This window comes from Cibotium barometz, chromosome 17, assembly GCF_041138505.1.
Source record: "Cibotium barometz isolate CiBa-2024 chromosome 17, ASM4113850v1, whole genome shotgun sequence".
Taxonomy (NCBI): Eukaryota; Viridiplantae; Streptophyta; class Polypodiopsida; order Cyatheales; family Cibotiaceae; genus Cibotium; species Cibotium barometz.
The window spans coordinates 21437848-21459450 of NC_141062.1; the positions used below are offsets into that span (position 1 = coordinate 21437848).

General features: G+C 43.3%; 1 protein-coding gene across 4 annotated transcripts in view; it reads left to right on the forward strand.

The window, feature by feature from the left end:
- The window catches only part of LOC147629778 (DUF21 domain-containing protein At4g14240-like), a 41623-nt gene that overhangs the window by 16985 nt on the left and 3035 nt on the right, over positions 1-21603 (forward strand). For all 4 annotated transcript variants that reach the window (XM_086811287.1, XM_086811289.1, XM_086811288.1 and 1 more), the window contains 4 exons: positions 5106-5193; positions 5299-5372; positions 5485-5854; positions 13727-13773. In XM_086811287.1, coding sequence (XP_086667413.1) covers positions 5106-5193; positions 5299-5372; positions 5485-5854; positions 13727-13773 — 579 coding nt within the window. The remainder of the gene's footprint in view (positions 1-5105; positions 5194-5298; positions 5373-5484; positions 5855-13726; positions 13774-21603) is intronic.

A 21603-nucleotide genomic window follows, 5' to 3' on the forward strand; every position in this document is an offset into this window, starting at 1 on the left:
GCCGGGCCACTCGCTCCCGTCTCAAGCATGAGGTATGCGTTCGGCAAATCTTGAGGCGCTTTGCACAATGGATTTCTTGACGTATTACCAAATGCAAGAAACAAGGAGTGAGTCTATATATAATGGTGAGTGAACATATGTACAAGAGTCCTCTCATGTGAGGTGATTCTGAGTAGAAAGACCAGCGCAGAAGCAGAGATGATGTCGGAGTTGAAGCACGGTCGGTGACGAAGGCCTGCATCGATGTGAGGCAAAGCACCCCGAGAGGTGGTCGGTGTCGTGTCGGTGGAAGTAGAGGCACTCCGAGGTGGTAGTGGCAATGGAAGATGAGGTGATGCAGGCTCTGGTGACAAGGGTGCTGCTGTACCTGAGGTGGTAGATGAAGAGCAGAGAGGGCTGCCGTCCCGAGTGGTGATGGTGCAAGCTCTGATGACAAGGGTGCTGCAAGACTTGAGGTGGTAGATGGTGAAGATAAGCAGAGAGTGGGCTGCTGTCCCGATGGTGAGAGCTGAAGAATAACGCTGAAGTGCTCTATGTAGCAAAGAGCCATGAGCTGTGGTAAAACGCTGATAATATGCTGATGTGAATGCTGATGTAAACGCTGATGATGTGCTGATGTAAGCGCTGATGATATGCTGATGTAAATGCTGAATGTAAACGCTGAATGTAGCAAAGAGGGCTGCTGTCCCACGGTGTGGCCTATAGCAGAGAGTGGGCTGCTGTCCCGTGATATGGCCAGATGATAAAACGCTGAGGTGCTATCCTGTAAGGCGATGATGATGAAGCAATGTGATGTTGTAGAGCCCAATAGAAGCAGCAACAGCAGAAGATGGTACCGGATATGTGCAATGAAGTGGTACACTGTGATGAATGATGAGGCTAACCTATATATACTAAGGGGGAGTGCTGGTCGGCCAGCAGCCAAGGCAAAAATCCCCAAATAAAACCAAAAATACCCAGAAAAATCCCCTTTTTAGGGCTGGGGAAAATACTGTTTTCACACACGCCCATCACATATCCAGACACTTGGTACTGGAGATGTACTTGGCAGTGAGTCCCTCATGGTCCGGTGCTCGCCCATTACGGAGTCTATGAATGACCGTGAGTACCATGCCCGGTGTGAAGAAAGTGGAGGTGGTGGAGCGGGGGGAGTAGAGGTGGCTGGTCAGGGATGTGGTAGAGAGAGTGGCCTGAATGATCACATGTGGGATCGATAGTTTGCTGCTGTCATTGGCATGAGAGTTCATAGCGGCCCCAATTGTGGTGGACGCACTTTTTCAGACAGTCATCTACCTCCACATCAGCACGATGAGTCCCCACAGATACCCGTGGCTTGCCTTGGAGTCCTCACGACAGCTCACATGTGAGGGTGACATTGGAGCATGGTACGCTCGAGTTTCCACCTGGTTTTCAAAGTACGGGCTCTAGATGGACCACGTCCCACTCTTTAGGATAGCTTGGACTCCCCTTTTCTCCAGATCTCCCATGGGGACATCAACCAGATTATCCGCTTCGAGTTCCTTAGCCTCCACATTCACAACACATGGATTGCACCTTTGGAGCTCCCACCGAAGATGCACTTCTACAGAGATATTTCTTTCGGCTCACAGTGGATGGCTTCATCTAGCAGCCAGGCTACCTGGGTATTCACTTGTCACATGCCATGCGGATCGCGATTGGCCAGCTACGGGTATCCTCCCACTGCCTCCGGGTGGAGACAGGCCGGGCAGAGCGCATATTCAAAGATGGAGAGCCCATATGGAGACCTCAAGAGGAGAGGATTTCTAGATTATGCTACACAGGGGTTGAGATAGAGGAGCACGATATACGTCATTGCCCAGTGTACTATGAGATCCGCGGGAGGTACCACTATATCTTCATGAGGGTTTTGGCCCATTATCAAGGATCACAGACTTTTTGGACGAGCGCTGCTTGGGACTCTTCCCAATGGAGCTTCATAGACACAGAGAGACACTGCTAAGAGAGTGTCGGCCACAGCCACCACCACCCCTCCTTCCTCGCTAGCCGACCATCATCAGTTTCTTCCGGGCCCAGGGAGAGGATACCAGCATAGTGGACCTGACATGTCCACCATAGGATACCTCAGCTCCGCCCCGTCCCTGAGGAGTCACTTCGGGATGTGCTTGCACACTTGGACATACCCGGCAACCCCAGCCCATGGGACGCCATCCACTATCCTCCCATCAGCTCTTGATCCAGGACATACTCCACCGCCACCACACCACCTTCTCACGTAACGTTATAGAAGGGGACCTCACGGCCATAGTCAGTAACCCCATGCTCGACATACTTGAGAGAGGTGTACCCTCAACTGGAGGATGATGTGCCCCTGGTGCTTCATATTCTCAGGCACTCCATGATGGGATTCTCTTGTACTAGTGCTTGTATATCCCATGTACTCCCACATGATGATCATTGTATCAGCCTCTACTTTCAGAGAGCTATGTTAGCTGTACTTGTTTTGTTTTCATTTTTGATGAGGAGACATACCATGGATAGCATTGTATCACTTTGGTCTCATAGACCCATTGGGTCTTTAGAAGACGTTTAATACAACTCTCTCTCTCTCTCTCTCTATAAATCTTTCTTTCTGCACTTGTTACGGAGATGTATCCAATGTCTGTTAGAAAAATGATCTCTTAGCAAAAGGTTGGAAATTAATCTTGGTTGAAAGATTTTGTCAAAGGTTCAAAAATATTTGTAGAATGCAAAAATCTAAGATTCAAAAGGGAAAGGTGGCAACTCTAGAAAGTGGCAAGTCATACCTCTAGGTGTCAAAAATGCTTAAGTGATGACTCGTGCATGTATGTGTCAAAAGGGAGTGAAAGCAAGTGACACATGTCCCTATATAAAAGCTTGTAAGCTCTCTTTGGATTGAATAATATATGCAAAGTCTTTTTTTCTTAGAAGGTACATGTTTACTTTTGTCTCTCTCTAATCAAGTTTAGTGATTTATCACCTCTACGAATAATGTTGCTCTTCCTCTTTGTTCTTGGCTGAATTAGGCAATTTTATCATGGTATCAAGAGCTTTGGTCCTTAGCAATATGTTTAATTTTCTCAATTAATGCTCTATTCGTGTAATTAGTGTTTTTTTGCGTTATTAATTAGAGAAGAAAAATTCCACTCTTGCTTCAAACTGTGTAGCCATCTCTAAGGGTGGTGAACTCCTCAACAATCAGGCAAAGATCTAGTGGAGAAGGCGTCGTTATATCATCTTCTTCAAGCAGCAAAATCATCACTTCAAACATGACAATCTCAACCAAAAAGGGGCTATTGCTTCTTCAAAGGGAACTTGTAGAACATCATGTTTTCATAGCACTGTAAATTCTCCCAGATAGCTTCAAAATCTATAGCTGTTGTGATCATTTCCTTCTTTACAGAGCCATCACTTCACCATCTCTTTGTAGTCACCATTGTTTATGCTCTATTGCTCTCTCAGCACAGAGGCATTCGCCTCGCAAAATCTGTAGCAACACTTCAGTGACAAAGGGCTTGCAGCTCCTTGAAGGTGTCACTCTCTCTATCAGCTTCTTCATTGAAGAAAATAAGGCATCTCACTGTATTCAGAACAAGCAGCAAGCCCAGCAGCATCACAGGCAACCTTGTTAGTCAAGCAACAGAGTGGGTCACACTACTGTGTAAACGGCTAATCATATGCACTTGTGAATTGATGTTTCAAGAAGGTAATCATACATATTCAAACGGCCACAAGTATTTGATCTTTGTAAATGGGTAGACACTGACTCTCAAATATTGAGAAGTTAAGATCCCCGTTGTCATTATGAGCACCGCACTCATAGTAGAGAGGTTTGATGGAAATGGCTTTCACATTTGGCAAATGAAAGTCAAGTTCATGCTTAGCATGCATCAATAATTTGAAGAGCATAATGCATCAATTAGCAAGTATTGATGTTGCTATAGAAGAAGCAGATGCATTGGCAGTCTTATTGAAAAACATGTCCAAGGAATTCAATCCCTTGGTGACAACCTTAAAGAAAATGTGCCAGATCCCACCTTTGATGGCATTGTAAGTTCTGATGGAAAAGGACAAAAGACTAAAGAGTGACACTAATGTCGCTCTTTCAGAAGACCAAGGATAAAAAATTTAAGAAGTGCACCTACTGCAGTAAGCTTCAAGAAGAAGAAGAAACACTCTGCCAACACCATGGAGGTCTTCACTTGAAGGTGAACAGTGTCTTGTATCTACTCCCATTCAGGATCATTGTTCTCTTTTTATGTACTTAGGTGAGTGTATCTCTAAAAGTCAGTCCCAGGTCTAGGGATATGAGATCAAGGGGTGATCACATTGCCTAAGGTTGACCATAATCTTAGTCGAAAGGTTTTTGTCAAAGGTTCCAAAGGAAAAGGTTGCAACTCTAGAAAGTGGCAAGTCATACCTCTAGGTGTCAAAAAGGCTTTAGTGATGAGTCATGCATGTATGTGTCAAAAGGGAGTGAAAGCAAGTGACACATGTCCCTATGTGAAAAGCGAAGTAGCTTGTAACCTCTCTTTGGATTTGAATAATATATGCAAGTAGTATTTTTTCTCAAAAGGTACACGTTTACTTTTGTGTCTCTCTAATCAAGTTCAGTGATTAATCCCCTCTACAAATAATGTTGCTCTTCCTCTTTGATCTTGGCTAAATTAGGCAATTTTATCAATGTCAGGCATGCATATGTCGTGTGTGCTTTGATTGGAACTCTACTACTCTTTTGTGAAACAAGCCCTCAGATCCCTGAGATTGACTCATGTACAAGGATGCTCCAATCACTGTCTAAATGTGATATTTCACACACAGAGCAGGAGACTCTGGTTGATGGCTAGCTCACCACCCAATCTTAGCTCATCCCCAAGCCTGAGGCTACTGAACTCCATTAAAAACACCTGTTGTAAATAATACATACTCTAGGTCCTTCCACACTGGTTGCCTGCCCAAGGGTCTGCCTAAGCTAAGTGATAAAACCAACATCGTTGTGGCCTCTTAGATGCATAACGTTGTGTGCTGCTCAGCGTTCTTGTGTTGTCATATTTTTCGTTATGTCTCAATTGTGCTAAATCATAGAGAAATTGCTGCTTGCACAGGGAAGCAATGGGAAGGATATTGACTACTGGCCACAGTCGGGTCCCAGTCTATTCGGGGAACCCGAAGGACATAATTGGGCTGCTTCTGGTCGGTTTAGTACTTGAAACATGTTCATGTTTTATTGAGCTGTTACTCCTGAATCTTGTGTATAGCATCATCCAAATTGTGATGCCATGGTGTATTCTTCCTTAGGTCAAAAGTCTCTTAACTGTTCGTGCTGAAGCTGAGACCCCTGTAAGCGCTGTTTCAATAAGAAGAATACCAAGGTAGATCTTTGATATCAAATAGATTCTGCGATGGGGAATGGTCTTTTCTTCTTGGACTTTTTATCATGTGCGCAATGGGTTCTGACTTCATAATAACTTCTGGACTGTCTAGAGTGCCTTCAGATATGCCATTGTATGACATACTCAATGAGTTCCAGAAAGGGCAGAGTCACATGGCGGCTGTAGTGAGACGAAGTGCAAACATGAAGAGTGCCGCCACACGCGATCACAACGATGGTTCCAGGCTAAATGAAGACAAATCAAACAGGTCTTCACCTGATCAAGGAGGTGGCAATACCAATGCATCTGATGTTAAGATTGATATCAGCAAGGGAGTTAGTGATGCGGTGAAAGCAATCAAAGGAAATACACCTGATCAAGCAGTAGAAAAAACCACAGAAACTGAGTCTTTAGATGATCTAGAAGAGGGTGAAGTCATAGGCATTATCACCCTGGAGGATGTTATTGAAGAGCTGCTTCAAGTAAGTTATCTTAGCCCATTCATGTGATTGGAAGGAAAATCACTGTAAGGAAATTGATTAATTGACTAATTGAAACCTAATTTGTAAGGTGGCTAACTAAGTAGGTGACTAATCAAGTGAAGCATGACACAAGCACACGATGAAGTGCCATGTGTGTCTAAAAATATCCATCAAGCTTCAGCAATGAGAGTCTCCGGTCACATATGGGTCATGGCACTTTTGATACCTTCTTATGATGAGAGCCACATGGCTCTGTTTGTCTGTTCGGTGTGTGACCTTGGACGTCTAGTCTCTCTCATCACTGACCCCTGTAGGTGGGTGTGGGAATGTGGTGAGGAAAGTCTCCAAGTGGTGTATCCTAATTGTCTAATGAGATGTCTTAGGGCTAGTCAGCCTTCCCAGGCTAGAGGCTTCCCAAGCCCTCTTTTCTTCCAAAAACCTTTTAAGGAGATGCTTTACTCTAGTCTGCTTTTTCTGGCTAGAGGCTTCCCCAGACAGATTTCTCCTAAGAACCTTTCATCAAGGGGATTCTTTTCTATAGTCCGTTTTTTCAGGCTAGAGGCTTCCCTAGCCAGATTTCTCCTAAGAACCTTTCATCAAGGGGATGCTTTTCCAGAGTGATGCCTTCAGCACTACCTTCCTATCTCAAAACACAAGGAGAGGGTAGCTACAATTTCTGCAAGAAAAGCCAAATATCAGGGATTCCTTATATCTTATGAGCTTTCCTGATAATGAGTAGAACCTTTCGGCCCTCCGACCAAACAGACTAGTAAGTGCCCGGGAGACCTTGACATCTCATCATACAAGAGAGTTACTGTCACATGCATGCCTGTGCCATGGCTAAACCTCAGCATGAACAATGGAATCCCTGATTAAGTCAGCAATTAGGGCATCATCAGCATAAGCATCAGTACCATCATCACCAGTAGCAGAATCAGCATCTTCATCAGCTTCAGCAGCACCACCATCATCATCAGCAGCATCTACATCATCAACATCAGCATCATGGAGGACTTGGATGCCCAGTCGGCAGCTAGCAATGCAGTTGGCTGTTGTCTGGAGCAACCAAACAGCCAGTCGGCCAGACATCCAAGGTCGGACAGCTGCCTAGGCAAGGCATGAGATCAGCGCAACATTTATAGAAGAAAAGTGATTATTTGCTTGTCCAAGAGCTGGCCGACCAGCACTCCAACCTAGTATAAAAGCATAAGTCATCATATTCAGTTCATTCATCATTTCATTATTCTCATTGGTCAGTAGAAGATATGTAGGAGCCAGGGGTCAACCCCTTTGGGGCTGACCAAGGGCTCAACCATGTACAAGCATTAAAGCAGCCTTTTTGTACCGTGTAATACAAAGAAAAAACCTGACACTAATCTCTCTCTTCTTCTCTCTACTCTGTCTTAATCATGTTTAAATTAGCATCTTGTTCTTAATCAGGCTTAGGGTTGTGGATTAGTACAGCAAGGGTTCCTCGCATACAACATTGGTATCAGAGCATTTAGGATCAGCCACTAAGCAAGTCCCAAGGAACGTACATAGTTCCAGTAGAAGAATGCAGAAGGTAGCAGATGGAGTGGTTTGCAATAGGTGAAGCTAGAGGAAGCATTCGTTGAGGGAATGTACGCATAGCCAATACATCATTAAGCTCTCAGATTAGTTCCAAAGGCCTAGCAACAGGCATGATCAGTTCCGGCAGGTGATCCACCATTGTGTTAAGGGTAAGGGGATGATAGGCATGGGGACAACAGTGGAACAGATGCTCAGTTCTTCAGCAAGACTTGGAAGTGGAGATTAGAAGTGGAAAGTGTTCAGACAAAAATACTAAAGTCAGTAAGAAGTAGAAGGTCAAGGTTAGAAGTCTAGGGAGGAAGGATGACAGAGTGTCCACCCTGTCATCAAGTTTAGCAGGAGGGGATGTCACGTGCACGCTTGTGCCATGGCTAAACCTCAACATGAATAGTGGAATCCCTTAGTAAGTTAGCATTTAGGACATCATCAACATAAGCATTAGTACCATCATCACCAGTAGTAGCATCAACATCTTCATCAGCTTCAGCACCATCATCATTAGCATCAGCATAAGCATTAGTACCATCATCACCAGAAGCAGCATCAACATCTTCATCAGCTTCAGCACCATCATCATTATCATCATCAGCATCAGCATCCACATCATCAACACCAGCATCATGGAGGACTTGGATGCCCAGTCGATAGCCAGCAATGCAGTTGGCTGCTGTCTGGAGCATCCAAACAGCTAGTCGGCCAGGCATCCAAGGTCGGACAGTTGCCTTGGCAAGGCATGAGATCAGCGCAACATTTATAGAAGAAAAGTGATTATTTTCAAGAGCTGGCCGATAGCAGTCCAACTATCACTCCAACCTAGTATAAAAGCATAAGTCATGATATTCAGTTCATTCATCATTTCATCATTCTCATCAGTCAGTAGAAGATATGTAGGAGCCGGAGGTCAACCCCTTTGAGGCTGAACAAGGGCTCAACCATGCACAAGCATTAAAGCAACCTTTTTGTACCATATAATACAAAGAAAAAAATTGAAACCAATCTCTCTCTTCCTCTCTCTCCTCTATCCTAATCATGCTTAAATCAACATCTTGTTCTTAATCAAGCTTAGGGCTGTGGATCAGTACAACAAGGCTTCTGCGCATGCAACAGTTAATCCTGTGCGGACTGGCATGACTTGACATGTGTGGTTGTGCACAATTGACGGACCCTCCCTAGGTGCCAGGGGCTCATCCTTGGACAAGGGATCACAATGAAAATGCTTGATGTCCGGCCTTAGGGCCTTCTTGCACTTGTCCTGGACATTGTGTCCACGGCATCCAAGTGCGGGCTCATGTGACATGGGCTGTAGAGGGACGATGCAAAAGCTCCACCTTTTAAGATTTATCATTTGACTTAGTTCATGAATGCTGTCGACTGGAGCTTCCTATCTTTGTGTGTCATTTTAGTGCTCTAGAGGCAGGTTAAATTCACAAAGAGGTAGCAACTTGGAGAGGGAAGTGTGGCTTTTAACTCGAGAGCATCCACTCATCATATTTTTTGATGGCATTCTAAACCACCTTTCTTGGCACCTAGTTGATTGCTGAGGTGCTGATACCAATGTTGCACACATGAGACCAACTAAAGAAGGAAGCCATTAATACTCACACATGTAGACACATTTACAAATTGGCCAATTGAGCATGTAGTCTTAATCTCCCTTTTCTCTCCCTTCTTTCCCTTTTTTCTCCCCCTCTTTCTCTATCATCTCCAAGTGCCCAGCATACTATGAGATTTGGTGGAGATTTCACTGCTTCTTCTAGGAAGGATTTGGTACATATTCCACTTCCCTGAATAGAGATGCCTGGGACTTTACTTCATGGAGCTCAACAGATAGAGGGACTCCCTCATTAGAGAGCAAAGCCTAGCCTTGGGACACTTCACAACTGACCATCACTAGCTTTTTCTAGATACAGGATTACAGCAACAGTCAGCAACATTGAGAGGCACCTGTGCCTGTAGACCCCCCATAGGAGGAGTACACAATACTGTGCCGATTGGCCACCTCTTCGAGCCATCTTGGACTGCACCCACCAGCTACAGCATACCAAACGTCCATGGGCCCTTGACTCATGAGACAATTTTCCACAAGGAGGTTCCAGATCAGGGTGATCCTCCAGTGTCATAGAGACACTTTTTCTCTAGTAGTGGACATGGTGAGTCTCCCAACAACTGACTCTCCTATGCTGGATATTCTGGATGGATGAGGATTGTAACATGCAGCGGAAGTATTCCAAGGAACAGGTTTCAAATGTTTGAGTACTGACTGCTATTCTAGCTTGCCCTTGAAAGTCTTGGAAAGATAATAGGGAAACTTGCTAGGAGGTTCTGCCCTAGGGACCAAATCGATATGATGATCCACAGGACGAGAGGGTGGGATACTGGGTGGGAGATCATCCTTAAGAATGCCTGAATGAGAAAGGAGATCTGTCAATTGAGAGACTGAAGAAGAAGATGAGACCGTGGTTATCGATGAGATAGAAGCTGTCTGAGCATAAACCAATGCTCCTTCCGCTCCCTTGCGGATAGCTTGTTGGGCCTGGAGATGAGAAATCATAGGAATGCCAAGAATGCTCCTATCCCCACAAATCATGACAGGCTCAAGAAAACCTTTAGAGATAATAAAGGTGTCTTGCCCCCAATTGGGAATAGGCTCATATTGACGAAACCATTGGATTCCTAAGATCATGTCACACCCCAAAAGAGGAGAGACAATGAAATCTCGCTGGAATGAGGCCTTTTGAACCTGAAAAGAAAACTGCTGTGCCCGTTGAGATCTATGGATGCGGAGACCAGGTGTAAGCCCGTCTACCTCCAAATGATAGGGCACTAAGGTACAGCTCATGTTGGTACCCAACTGGGGAGAGATGGTGTTCTCAGAACTGCCCATGTCAAAAAGGATTATGAACTGGCGGCCCTTGGCAGAGCCATAAGCTTAGATCAGGCTTTTCTGTGTGGTTGTCGCCTCACCCTCCTGCTTAGCATCAAGTACCACGGATGGCATGGGTTGCATAGAAGGTAAGATCTAAACCGCATTGGTGGTAGCAGGCGGGTCTAGAGGAGGGGGGGATACTGCGGCAACTATGGCCGAAGGCTCTTTGGAGGCTTGCTCGGCTTGCCTTTTTAGACAATCCTTCTTACCATGCCCAATGGTATGACAAAAAAAACATCGATTTTCTGACTGGTATTGTCTTTGCTCCTCTGGAGGAAGATAGCCTCAAGTGATGCCTGCTTTAGCCTTTTCCTCAGGGGGTTTCTTAGGCTTGAGTTTCTTACCCGGTAAACTAGAGCTAGGATTGTTGTGTGTCTTTGTGTCTTTAGAAGATGGAGTACCTTTCCCTGGTTGGGGTTTGATACTAGACTGTGGTTGTTTAGGCTTGCCTCCGTTCAATCTCATTTCTTCATTTTGAGCAAGAGTCAAAGCCCGGTCATATGTAGTGGGTTCAAAGTTGTGAACTGTGAACCGGATGTTGGGATCTAATCCACGAATGAATTGATCCATCTTGGCCTGCTCATATAGCTCTAACTGTTGTGCTAAAGTGATAACCTGGATGGAAAACTGAAGCACTGGAGACCCGTTTTGTCTGAGTCCATAGAACTCATCTGCGAGACCGGTCATATTTTTAGGGGCGGGAGGAATCTGGTCTTAAGGTTATGAACAAACGTATCCCAGCTAGAAGCTGTGACACCTGTGGTCTGGTCTGTATGAAGACTAGACCAATGCTGCCACCAAGTGAATGCCTCACTTGTAAGGTGGGGAGCCTCTACGTGGACTCTGTCCTGAGAATCTGTGATCCTAGCTAATGGAAAATGAGCAGTAAATTGATGAATAAACTGATTAACTGCCAAATGATCACACTTACGATTATACTTATTAAAATTCGGTTGACTTTGAATGACGGTAGTCGATGTCGCGGGCTGGTGGCACCTAAGGCTAGGGAAATTGAAGAGAGGTGTTGGTATCTAAGATGCATGGCCTCCTTTTCCCTTTGGTGCTTGAGTAACATACGTGAGCTCTCGTTGGTGCTCTCGAGCGGCGAGGTCAGCCTGACGCCGGTCTTCTTCGATCCTGCGTTGGGCTTCCTCATAGTTCCGTCTATCTGCTTTTTCTTTTGCTTTCTTGCTTTAGCTTCTGCTTTTTGTTCTCTCCATCTAGCCTCGTCTTCTCTTCTTTGTTGTTCCATCTGAAAGAAGAGGAAAATGTAGTCGGGGGTTGTTGGAGGCGGAGGAGGACGTGCTGTTGTTGCCAAGAGTTGGAGACGCTCCATGAGAATCTGGTTCAGAGCTCTGAGTAGAGCTATGGTGTCTGTTGTAGTCGGAAGAGCTAGGTCTCCTTCAGGGGAGACGTCTTCCGGCTGATGGGTACTCTCCTATGTAGACATGATGCTGAAGTCGGTGGTCGTGCCGGAACGCAATCTAACCATCCAAGGATGCCCTCACACTAGGATACGGTGTGTGTGGACAAGCTGAATTTGATACCAATGTAACATGCAGCGGAAGTATTCGTAATTTGATGATCCTGTCACACAACTGCTCACACCGTCTTCTATATCCCGAGTTTCACGAGTTTAGCAATCCACTTTAAGACTTCAAACTTAAAGAGATTTGAGAGAGGGAGAGATGGAAACTGGACACCGTATGGGGTTCTGAATTACCCACTGAAGGCCCCCCTATCCCGTTACCGGAATAGTATTTGCTTTATTTCTTTGAAGAGACTGACGATGGAGTGACAATAAGCCAAACGCAAGATCTTGGAAGACCAAGAGTCGGGCTGAACTTTACACGGCTGTAGAAGCACCAATGATGTCCAATCTCGAGCCTATGCACTCTTCCCAATGGATGTAGGAAGGTTGCAAATCTGAGGCTGAGAGAAGGGGCTGATTGGGATTGTTCTAGACTATGTATGAATGCTGAGTTTTACCTTCACGAAGTGGCTGTAGCAAAACGATGCATATGAGGGTGCTGAAAACTGTATGTATGCTGAAAACGCAAAGGGGACTGAATGCTGAATGCTGTAGATGCTGCGTTTTACTGCATAGAGGCTGAATTGCTCAAGCGTCGATGCTCCTAGATGCTGATGAGGAAAATGCTGAGGTATGAGGTGCTGAATTCTGCAATCGCTTTATGCTCCTTGTGCTGAAGGCTGTAGGCAATGAGGTCTTCAATGCTGATTATGATCTGAATGAATGAAAGGACTGCATGCTCAGCTATTTATATGGACAAGGGATGTTGCACTTGTCCAGGCAAAAATATATAAATGATGTAAAAATGCCCAATAAATGCAATAAATTATGGGAATAATACTAGATAAATTTTGATGACTGCTAGATGATATCTGAAGGCTTCTGCAATGGTCTAGATGGCCTACATGCATATGGGATGAATGCTATGCATAAATGCACACATGTCTTGATGCAAACTCTAAGGTTTCTATTGACTCTACATGAATGCATCTCTTCAAGTGGGTTAAGGGACTTGGACTGACTGACTGACTGACTGTCTAAGGCTGAGAACGACGTACGTAGCTCGTGCGTGACTTATCCTAGACTGAGGATTACAATGGGGTCACAGCGTACGACAATTATCATCCTAAAAGGTACTAATAATGTACAATGTTGCACTGATGATGATAAGCCATCTTGTCACCATGCACTACAGTGCAGAGTGCATGTGACAAGGATGTTACTCTCTACTCACACGAGCTTCCTTATGTATTTCCTTATTTTCTCACAAGTGCCTATGCTACAACATCAGAGCCCACCACCCATACCTGAGCTTCGGCTCCGCACCCCAGAGTTGTTCTTAGTGAGAGAGCTCGATCCATTCTATGAGCCAGACTCCCCTGACTGAGAGCATTAGGACCCTCCATCACGCAAAGAGAGATACGGGAGGTTCTCTCCCGACATGACATGCTCCCATCATAGAGACCCGACTCTCTTTTTGCCCTGAGATTGGTACTGGCTGAGGATGGATCATAGGATAATCATCTGCTATCTGAATGTATACACACATTGGTGTTTTTTTCATTCTTTTCATTTCCTTTTCAGTTCTTCCATGGCTCAGTGTATCCGTATTACTTATAGTCTCATAGACTTTTGGGGTCTTCTGTAGATGTTAATACAACTTTCTTTCTTTCTTTCTCTCTCTCAAAATGACATGAAATCTAAAAGGTAGTGACCACAGACTTCTGTATCCAATATGAAAATCTTACTTTCACAAAGACATTCTCTTATTGTAAACTCTTTTTGTGTAGTATGTCTGTGTGCTTTTTACTTATTTACACATTTGACTGATGGAATTATGCAGGAAGAGATTGTTGATGAGACGGATGAGTATGTGGATGTTCACAAGAGGTACATTCGAAGTACTGGGAGAATGTTCTTCAAATTGACTTTTGATGTGTGGTTGAAATTGTTTTTGTGTTGCCATTAAGTTTTTTTTAAAATTTTTTAAAGTAGGTTGGCAAACCATGCTGGTTAGCCCTTTGCTACTAAGCTACCTTTGCAAACCTTGGATTAACCTTAGTCGTCCTTCTTGACAGTTGTCACCTTGTTCTCTAGTACTTCTATAGGCCAAATTGATCACCCCGTCTCGTCGGTCGGGTTGCTATGTGCAAGACACAACCAGCTCAGTTTTGAATACACTACCCAACCTAGTTGGTCACATGGTTGTTGGAGTGGAGATCAAGGTAGAAACACACGCATAGATGCAACAAGCAAGGAGAGAGAGATGGAAGCACACCACTGAAAGAAGATTGATGAGAATGAGTGAAGTACAAGTGAAGTGACATGATAAGGTCACTTACACACACTTATAACAATTCGCTCAGGGAAAAAACCTCCGAAAGTAAAGAGCTGCAGTTATACCCACGGTATGTACAGGTAGTCACGGTCCTTGGAATTATAAGGTAAATACCATCTCCAACCCATTAGTAGCCTCGTCCACACATCACTACCATATAAATGGCGACAAATTTCCCTTGTAGTAATGATGTGAATATATACAGAGATCATGTGGCTGATCAATCCCCAAATGGAAATAAACCCAAAGCTTTGTGAAAAGCTTCAAACTTCTCTTGTGAGAGAGCCTTCGTGAACATATCCGCCACATTGTCGTGTATAGAGACATAAGCCAAGCTAATCTCTCTCGCATTATATCGGAATCACTGAAAGCATGTGGCTGAATATCACAATAAAATCTTCTCCTCATTAGAACCTGTGAACAGCATAACGTATAAAACGATGACCACAAAATAATCCTTTACTTCTCTTTACATAGAGGATACTCTCAGTTGGACTGTTGCAAAATCCATTTGCAACCAAGTATGCATTTATCTTCTCATACCATGCTTTGGGAGCATGCTTAAGGCCATATAAAGCTTTTCATAACTTGCATACTTTAGATTCCTACCCCTTCTCAACAAAACCAGGAGGTTAAGATACATAAACCTCCTCATGCAAATCACCATTCAAGAAGGTAGTCTTGATATCCAACTGATGTACATTCCAACCATGATGTGTTGCCAATGTAATAATACGTGTGATTATAGTCATATGAGACATGGATGCAAAGGTCTCATCATAATCTATGCTCTTCTCTTGAGCATAACTCTTTGCAACAAGCCTTGCCTCTTGTAGCGGTCAATGCTACCATTAGCTTTACGCTTAAGCTTATAAACCCACTTTGTACCAATGGCCTTATTACCATAAGACAAATTTACTAAATATCAAGTGTCATTTTTGAAGATTGAGTCGTACTCATCTTGCACCAATGATCATTTTCCTGTGCTTCCTCAAAGGAAACAGGTTCCTCTTCATTGCATATATTGGATGGTGAAGACTTTTGATGTACTATCGCGAAGTCCTTGACGTACGTGAACATCACAACTCTTCACAAAGATTCTCTATATTTCAAAATTCTCCACAATTACATTGCTTTGAGATAGTTATCATGTTTCACGTGAACATAACAACTCTTCACATCACCGACATTTATTATTTTTACACTCTTTGATATCACTCACACACACGTACATTATTTTGGTCTTTGCCTTCACACCCATTACATCTAAAGCCTTAGTCTTTCACACCCTTTACATTTTTCATTCATTTATATCATTCCAAGTTCTAGTAAAGTTGAGTATCTGCAAAGGCAGAAAGAACCAACAAGATTCTATCTCAAAGCAATGTAATTGTGGAGAATTTTGAAATATAGAGAATCTTTGTTCGTATTCATCTCTCTCCTCCTGTGCATGAACTTGAATCTTTGTTTGTGTGTTTAATTTAGTGAGGGAGAGCTTCAATTTCTACTAACATATTGGTATTGAGGCCTAATGGCTAATCGCCTTTTTGATTCTAGGTAGAGAGAGAAATGAAATGTAATATTAACGTCTTCAAAAGGCCAAAGTGACCTATGAGACCAAAGTTACAACCATGAGAGAGAGTCGATAGTCGTATGAAAGAGAAATAGAGAGAGAATTGAGAGGTGACAGGTGGTAAGAGAGAGAGAGAGAGAGAGAGAGAGAGAGAGAGAGAGAGAGAGGCCATCGCCAATAGCTGCTGTGACTAAGATTGTGGTCGTGAGCAAGGCGGCAAATAGAGCAATGAAGAAGGTCAAAGCCAATCTAGCGTGCACCAATTTGTAGAGAAGAAGTCACCGCCATTGACCTGCAGTCAAAGAAAGACGAATTAAAAAAAGGTTTATTAAAATAAAATCTTTTAAGGTTAATAAAACCTTTTAAAAACAAGGAACTCGTCACTATTGTCAACGCACAGTAGAAAGCGCAGATCCGCAGAGATAAAAGAAAAAGGTTGCCCTACAGCGCAAGGAAAAAAGAAAAGGGTTTTCTCATCAATGTAGCAACAAAAGAAAGCTAGCCCAAATCTAGAGAGAGAGAGAGAGAGAGCGTCTAATAAAGACCCAATGGGCCTATGAGACCATTGGGCCTATGAGACCAAAGTGATACAATAATGTCCATGGCATATCTCATCATGGAATGGAAAATAAAACAGAAAGAAAACATAAACATAGCTATCTCACTGGGGAGATACAAAAGTGTCCACGGAAACTTATCATGGAGTACTAAGAACATAGAAACATGAGAGCAACATCAACTCCGAGTAGATGGTATACCACTCTCTAAAATATCAAGCATGGGGTTGAAGAGTATGGCTGAGAGGAGAGAGAGAGAGAGAGGAACATCTTTCGACTTGTAGAAAGAAAAACGAAAGGTCTTAGTATTAAAAAAAATCTTATTTTTTTCTAAGGTTAAAAATCTTAACCAACATAAGAGTCTATTCACATTCACATGTTGATAATTGAATCAATAGAAAATCAACATTTTTTGTTAAAAAATGAAGCATCCATAAACCCTGTGGTCAAAGATGAACTTGTAAATGAATTAGTCAATATGGTTAACAAAATCAAAGATGAATTTCAAGCTCTTAGAAGCCAAAGAAAAGGTGCAGATTTAAAGCAAATAACAGATAATGATTTGCTCAACATTCATGAAGTCAAGGGGCAAAGTCGAAAGCCCAAATGCAAAGTGAAAGTGGTGAATTTCAATATGGCAATGTGTGAGAGGAGAAAACCCTCCTTGTCAGCCAATTCTAACAAGTTGGTGACGTGAAGTTTCTCTCTTCTAACAAGGAGGTGAAGAAGACAAAGACTCTTCCAAAGCGAGAGAAAGGAAGTGTGGAAGACACCTCCATGGAGAACTATATGATCAACTGCAAAAAGAGTGGGAGTGGCATGCAAACAAAGTTTCCATTAAGGAGGGTGTGAAAGACTAAGGCTTTAGATGTAATAGGTGTGAAGGCAAAGGATCAAAATAATGTACGTGTATGTGAGTGATATCAAAGGGTGCAAAAATAATAAACGTCGGTGATGTGAAGGTGACAACTATCGCAAAGCAATGTAATCGTGGAGAATTCTGAAATATTAAGAATCTTTGTTTGTGTTCATCTCTCTTCTCGTGTGCATGAACTTGAATCTCTGTTTGTGTGTTTAATTGAGTGAGGGAGAGCTTCAATTTCTGCCAACAATGAGAACCTACACATGTCCAGCTAGTTTGCATAAGCCATTTTGGCATACTCTTGGACACCTGTACGGTTGCCCCTTCCTCATCCACCGCATCATCGACAATTGCCTCATCAATAGGCTGATGTGGGGGTTGAAATTTGAGCTGATTTTTACTCGTAATGATTGATTTGCAGCACCTTGTTGAGCAGCATTGTACAAAGGTAGGAGTGTATCAAAGATGTTTTGTAAGCATACTTTTTGTTGTTTTTTGCATAAAAACATAGGCTGAACCGAGTTTTCAACAAAGACAACATCTCTACTCACCAAGTATCGCGTTGTGGTCGGATGGTAGAGTCTATACTCTTTGCTTTTTGAGCTATATTATTGGGTTGTTGCTCAAGCACAAGAGACAACCAAAAACATTCAAACGAGCCACGGATGGCTTCTAGCCATTCCAAGCTTCATAAGGGTTAATTTTTTGTAAGGCCATTTGTTTAGCACACAAGTGGCACACATAACTGCATCCAACCAAAAAACCTGAGGCAAATCTTGGCCTTTAATCATGCAACGTGTCATCTTCACGAGAGATATGTTCTTCCTCTTAGCCACATCATTTTTCTGAGGTAGGCATTGTGCATTGATGTTTTATGCCTCTTTCAGCCATATATACATGAAACTCCTTTGATATATACTCCTCTCCTCGAGATCTGTATGAAGGGTGCTAACTTTACATGCAAACACATTTTCAGCCATAGAAACAAACTGTTAAAAGCATGTAAAAACCTCTGACTTTGCCTTCAATGGATACACCCAGGTGTGTAGAGTCGTCATCAATAAAGGTCACAAAGTAGACATATCCCCCAATCGATGGTGTACTCATAGGACCATATACATCACTATGCATAAGTTGTAATTTTTGGATATTCCTTATTGATCCATCTTTCCGGAATGATGCCAGTTGTACCTTGCCCAAAATGCATCCCTCACATACATGTTTGATAGGAGCCTCAAGCTTTGGTAACTCTGACACCATCTCTTGCCTTTTAAAATGCAACAAACCATCAAAATTCAAGTGACCATAGCGGGTATGCCATAGCTCCGCGTCACTCATAGCACATGTAGTAGTAATTGAATAAGCATTATGTGCCAATCTCTCATACTTGTCCAACCTATAAAACCCTTGGCTTAGAGTACCGGATACCACAGTGATGTCTCCATCACTTCGATCATGAACTGGACACCTGTCATCAATAAATATGACCACTTGGCTTGTCCTAGCAATAGTAGAGACTGACAACAAGTTCTTTTTGATGCCTGGAACAAACAAGACTTGAGAGAGTGATTATCCCACCATTTGCAGTAGTGAGCACAACAAGTCCTTTCATTGGATATGAGGAGTTGTTTGCACATGTGACTGTGCCTCCTTGAGGAGAAGACTCAAGGGAAAGTATCGGACATATACATGCATACATCAAGGAACTGTCTGGACAGGCCTCATCAATACATGCAAGTTGCTTCTTGAGATCTTTAATCTTTGTGAGGAACTCATCCATTAAATTTCTCATTCATATGTTCGGACTCTAACTGCTTGTGCAAGTAGGCCGATCGTGCCTTGTTACGCACGTCGTAAAGCGCAACAAGCGCATCCCGAGCATGCTTCGCATTAGTACATGAGCGAATATGAGGAATAATGCTCCTTTTTACTGAAAATGCCACTAATGCATGTGTCCGTGCATCCCTGCCATCCCACCTAGCTTGTTCGGCTATGGGAGGTCCGGAGGTAGATGCCATAGGTACATTAGAACTCATATCACCATCCAAAGTACTTGTACTATGTTATTGTGCCGGCGAGATAGGGTGTGGCTCAATGCCAATAACAATATTCCAAAGTTCTTTGGCGACCAATACATGGCACAACATATAGGACCACAATAGGTAGTCGGTCCCGTCAAGCTTATCCTTGGCGGAAAGCATTCTATTTCAGTTTGCAAATAACTAATCTCTGACACAAAATGCAAATATCCCAACTACCTACAGGTAATGTCAATGTCCACTGAATGCAAAGGAGGTGGCTGCCAATAGATTATTATTGATGACAAAGGAAACCTGTAAAGTGTATGAAAAATTATAGTGTGTAGAGTGTGGAAATGATACTGAGCGTGAATGCAGCAATCAATAATAAAGTTGACGATGTTGTTGAAGCTATTGAGGATGAGCTTGAAGATGCGATATGGAAGATGACGAGGACCCTATTTGCACACCAAATGTTGCTGCTGCTGCTGCGTAGAAAAATGGAACAGACACTCCCCCGGGATATCTACGGAAACTTTATAACATGTGAACAAGCCTCGAAATGCGCCCGAAACACTCAAAAACTTTGTTGACGTAGTTAATGACACACTTTCGGTAGGGTATAGCTTCTCCACCTGAGAGGATAGCTCATTTTGAAACAATCAAAGGAGCAACTTGAGGAGAAGATGACAAGGGGGTGAGGGCCAAGAGAGCAAGGAGTGGTGATCAAGGTGGCTGGTGCAAACACTACGTGACAGCAAATTGGCCACTCCTTTGCCTAGCAGAACATGTGCGGGCTCTCATGGAATCATCTAACTATTACATAATTCACTGGTGGACAAAGCAGTTACCATGTGTGCCTAAGTCCCAAGACTTGTGCATGCATATCTTTAGTAGAGCACCCTCAACGTGCTATAGTGCAAGGCCGCCAGAAGTCATATTCAGAATTCAGCTATCCATCCCGCATCCCCTCAGCAGATGTGGGTGTGCATATTGGCTCCCGAAGTGGCTTCTAAAGTTCCTTCATAGAGATCATGGTTCTGCCGATGTTTGGTCTTCTTTGTCATTGCATTTGGCATTCCAGAGTCAACTATCGTCAGTAAGTTCTTGGTAAAGTATGCATTGTAAAGAAGTTCTCCAAGGTAATAGAATCAAATACATAAAGGTATAAAGAACACCTTGTATGTGTTCATGATCATACCAGTTGCATGCTACATTGGTATCAGAGCTTCTAGTTGTGACCCAGCTTGGCTACCTAAAGAGAGCATCTTGTGGATGGTAAAACCGAGGTTGAGAAAAACCACCTAGGTGTCCACCATGTTAAGAGAAGAAGAAAAAGCTTCAAAGAAGACATCACCAAAGAAGAAAGAAGCATAGAAGACAGTGGACACTACCAAAGAAAAAATCAATGCTTCCGCAAAGCAACAAAGATTCATCCAAGAGCTCATGGAGGAAAGCAGACTGTTAAGGCTATAACAAGCAAAAGAGGAAGAAAAGCCTAAAGAGCAGAGTCCCATGGAATTTGAAGGCATACTTCTCGTGATGGAGCAACAAAGGTTGTGGAAAGTTATTGAGGAGCGGAAGGCCGAGGAAACCAAACGCAGGGTTGGAAGAAGACCGGTGCTGTGTAGAACTCACGGCTGTAGAGCATCGACACAAGTTAGATCGTTGAGCTGTGCAACTTCAACATCCATCAGCTGACATTGGCAACTTTATTGGCCAATCTAATAGCGGCGCTTCCCCAAATGGCACCTAGTCCCAGTTTCTCCACCATCCCATCCACCATCATCATTTGTGATCAACCAAACTTTAGTAAGTATGATGGCAAGTGTGATCATTCTACAGTTACACAAACTTTTCATCAGTTTGTTGTATATTTTCCATTGGCTAATATAACAGATACACAAGACAAAATCCACTTGGCGGCACCACATCTCACTGGGGAGGTGGTTAACTGGTGGCAACATTGGCGAGTCTCCGTAAAGATCCGGCCACAAAGGCACCAAATTATGTATGGGATACCTTTGTGTCTGACCTCAAAACCAGATTCCTCCCACCCCAATACATGACCAATCTTGCGGACGAGTTTTATCGACTCTCCCAAAATGGGTCACCCGTTTCTTAGGGAGTTGGATACCAACATAAGGTTTATTGTAACATGAGGTAAAATTTACCATACAGAATTTCAAACCTCAATCTTACAATCAGGCTTTAACTCTAGCTTAGAATCAAGAGACGATGTTGAAGGGAGGTAAGCCCAACCAAGCCTAGACAAGCCCCAAACTTCAGTAGTAGCAGCAACAGTAGTCATCATCTGAGTAGGGTAAGGGAGCACATAACAGCAAGGCTGATAAATAGAGTAAGAAAGATCC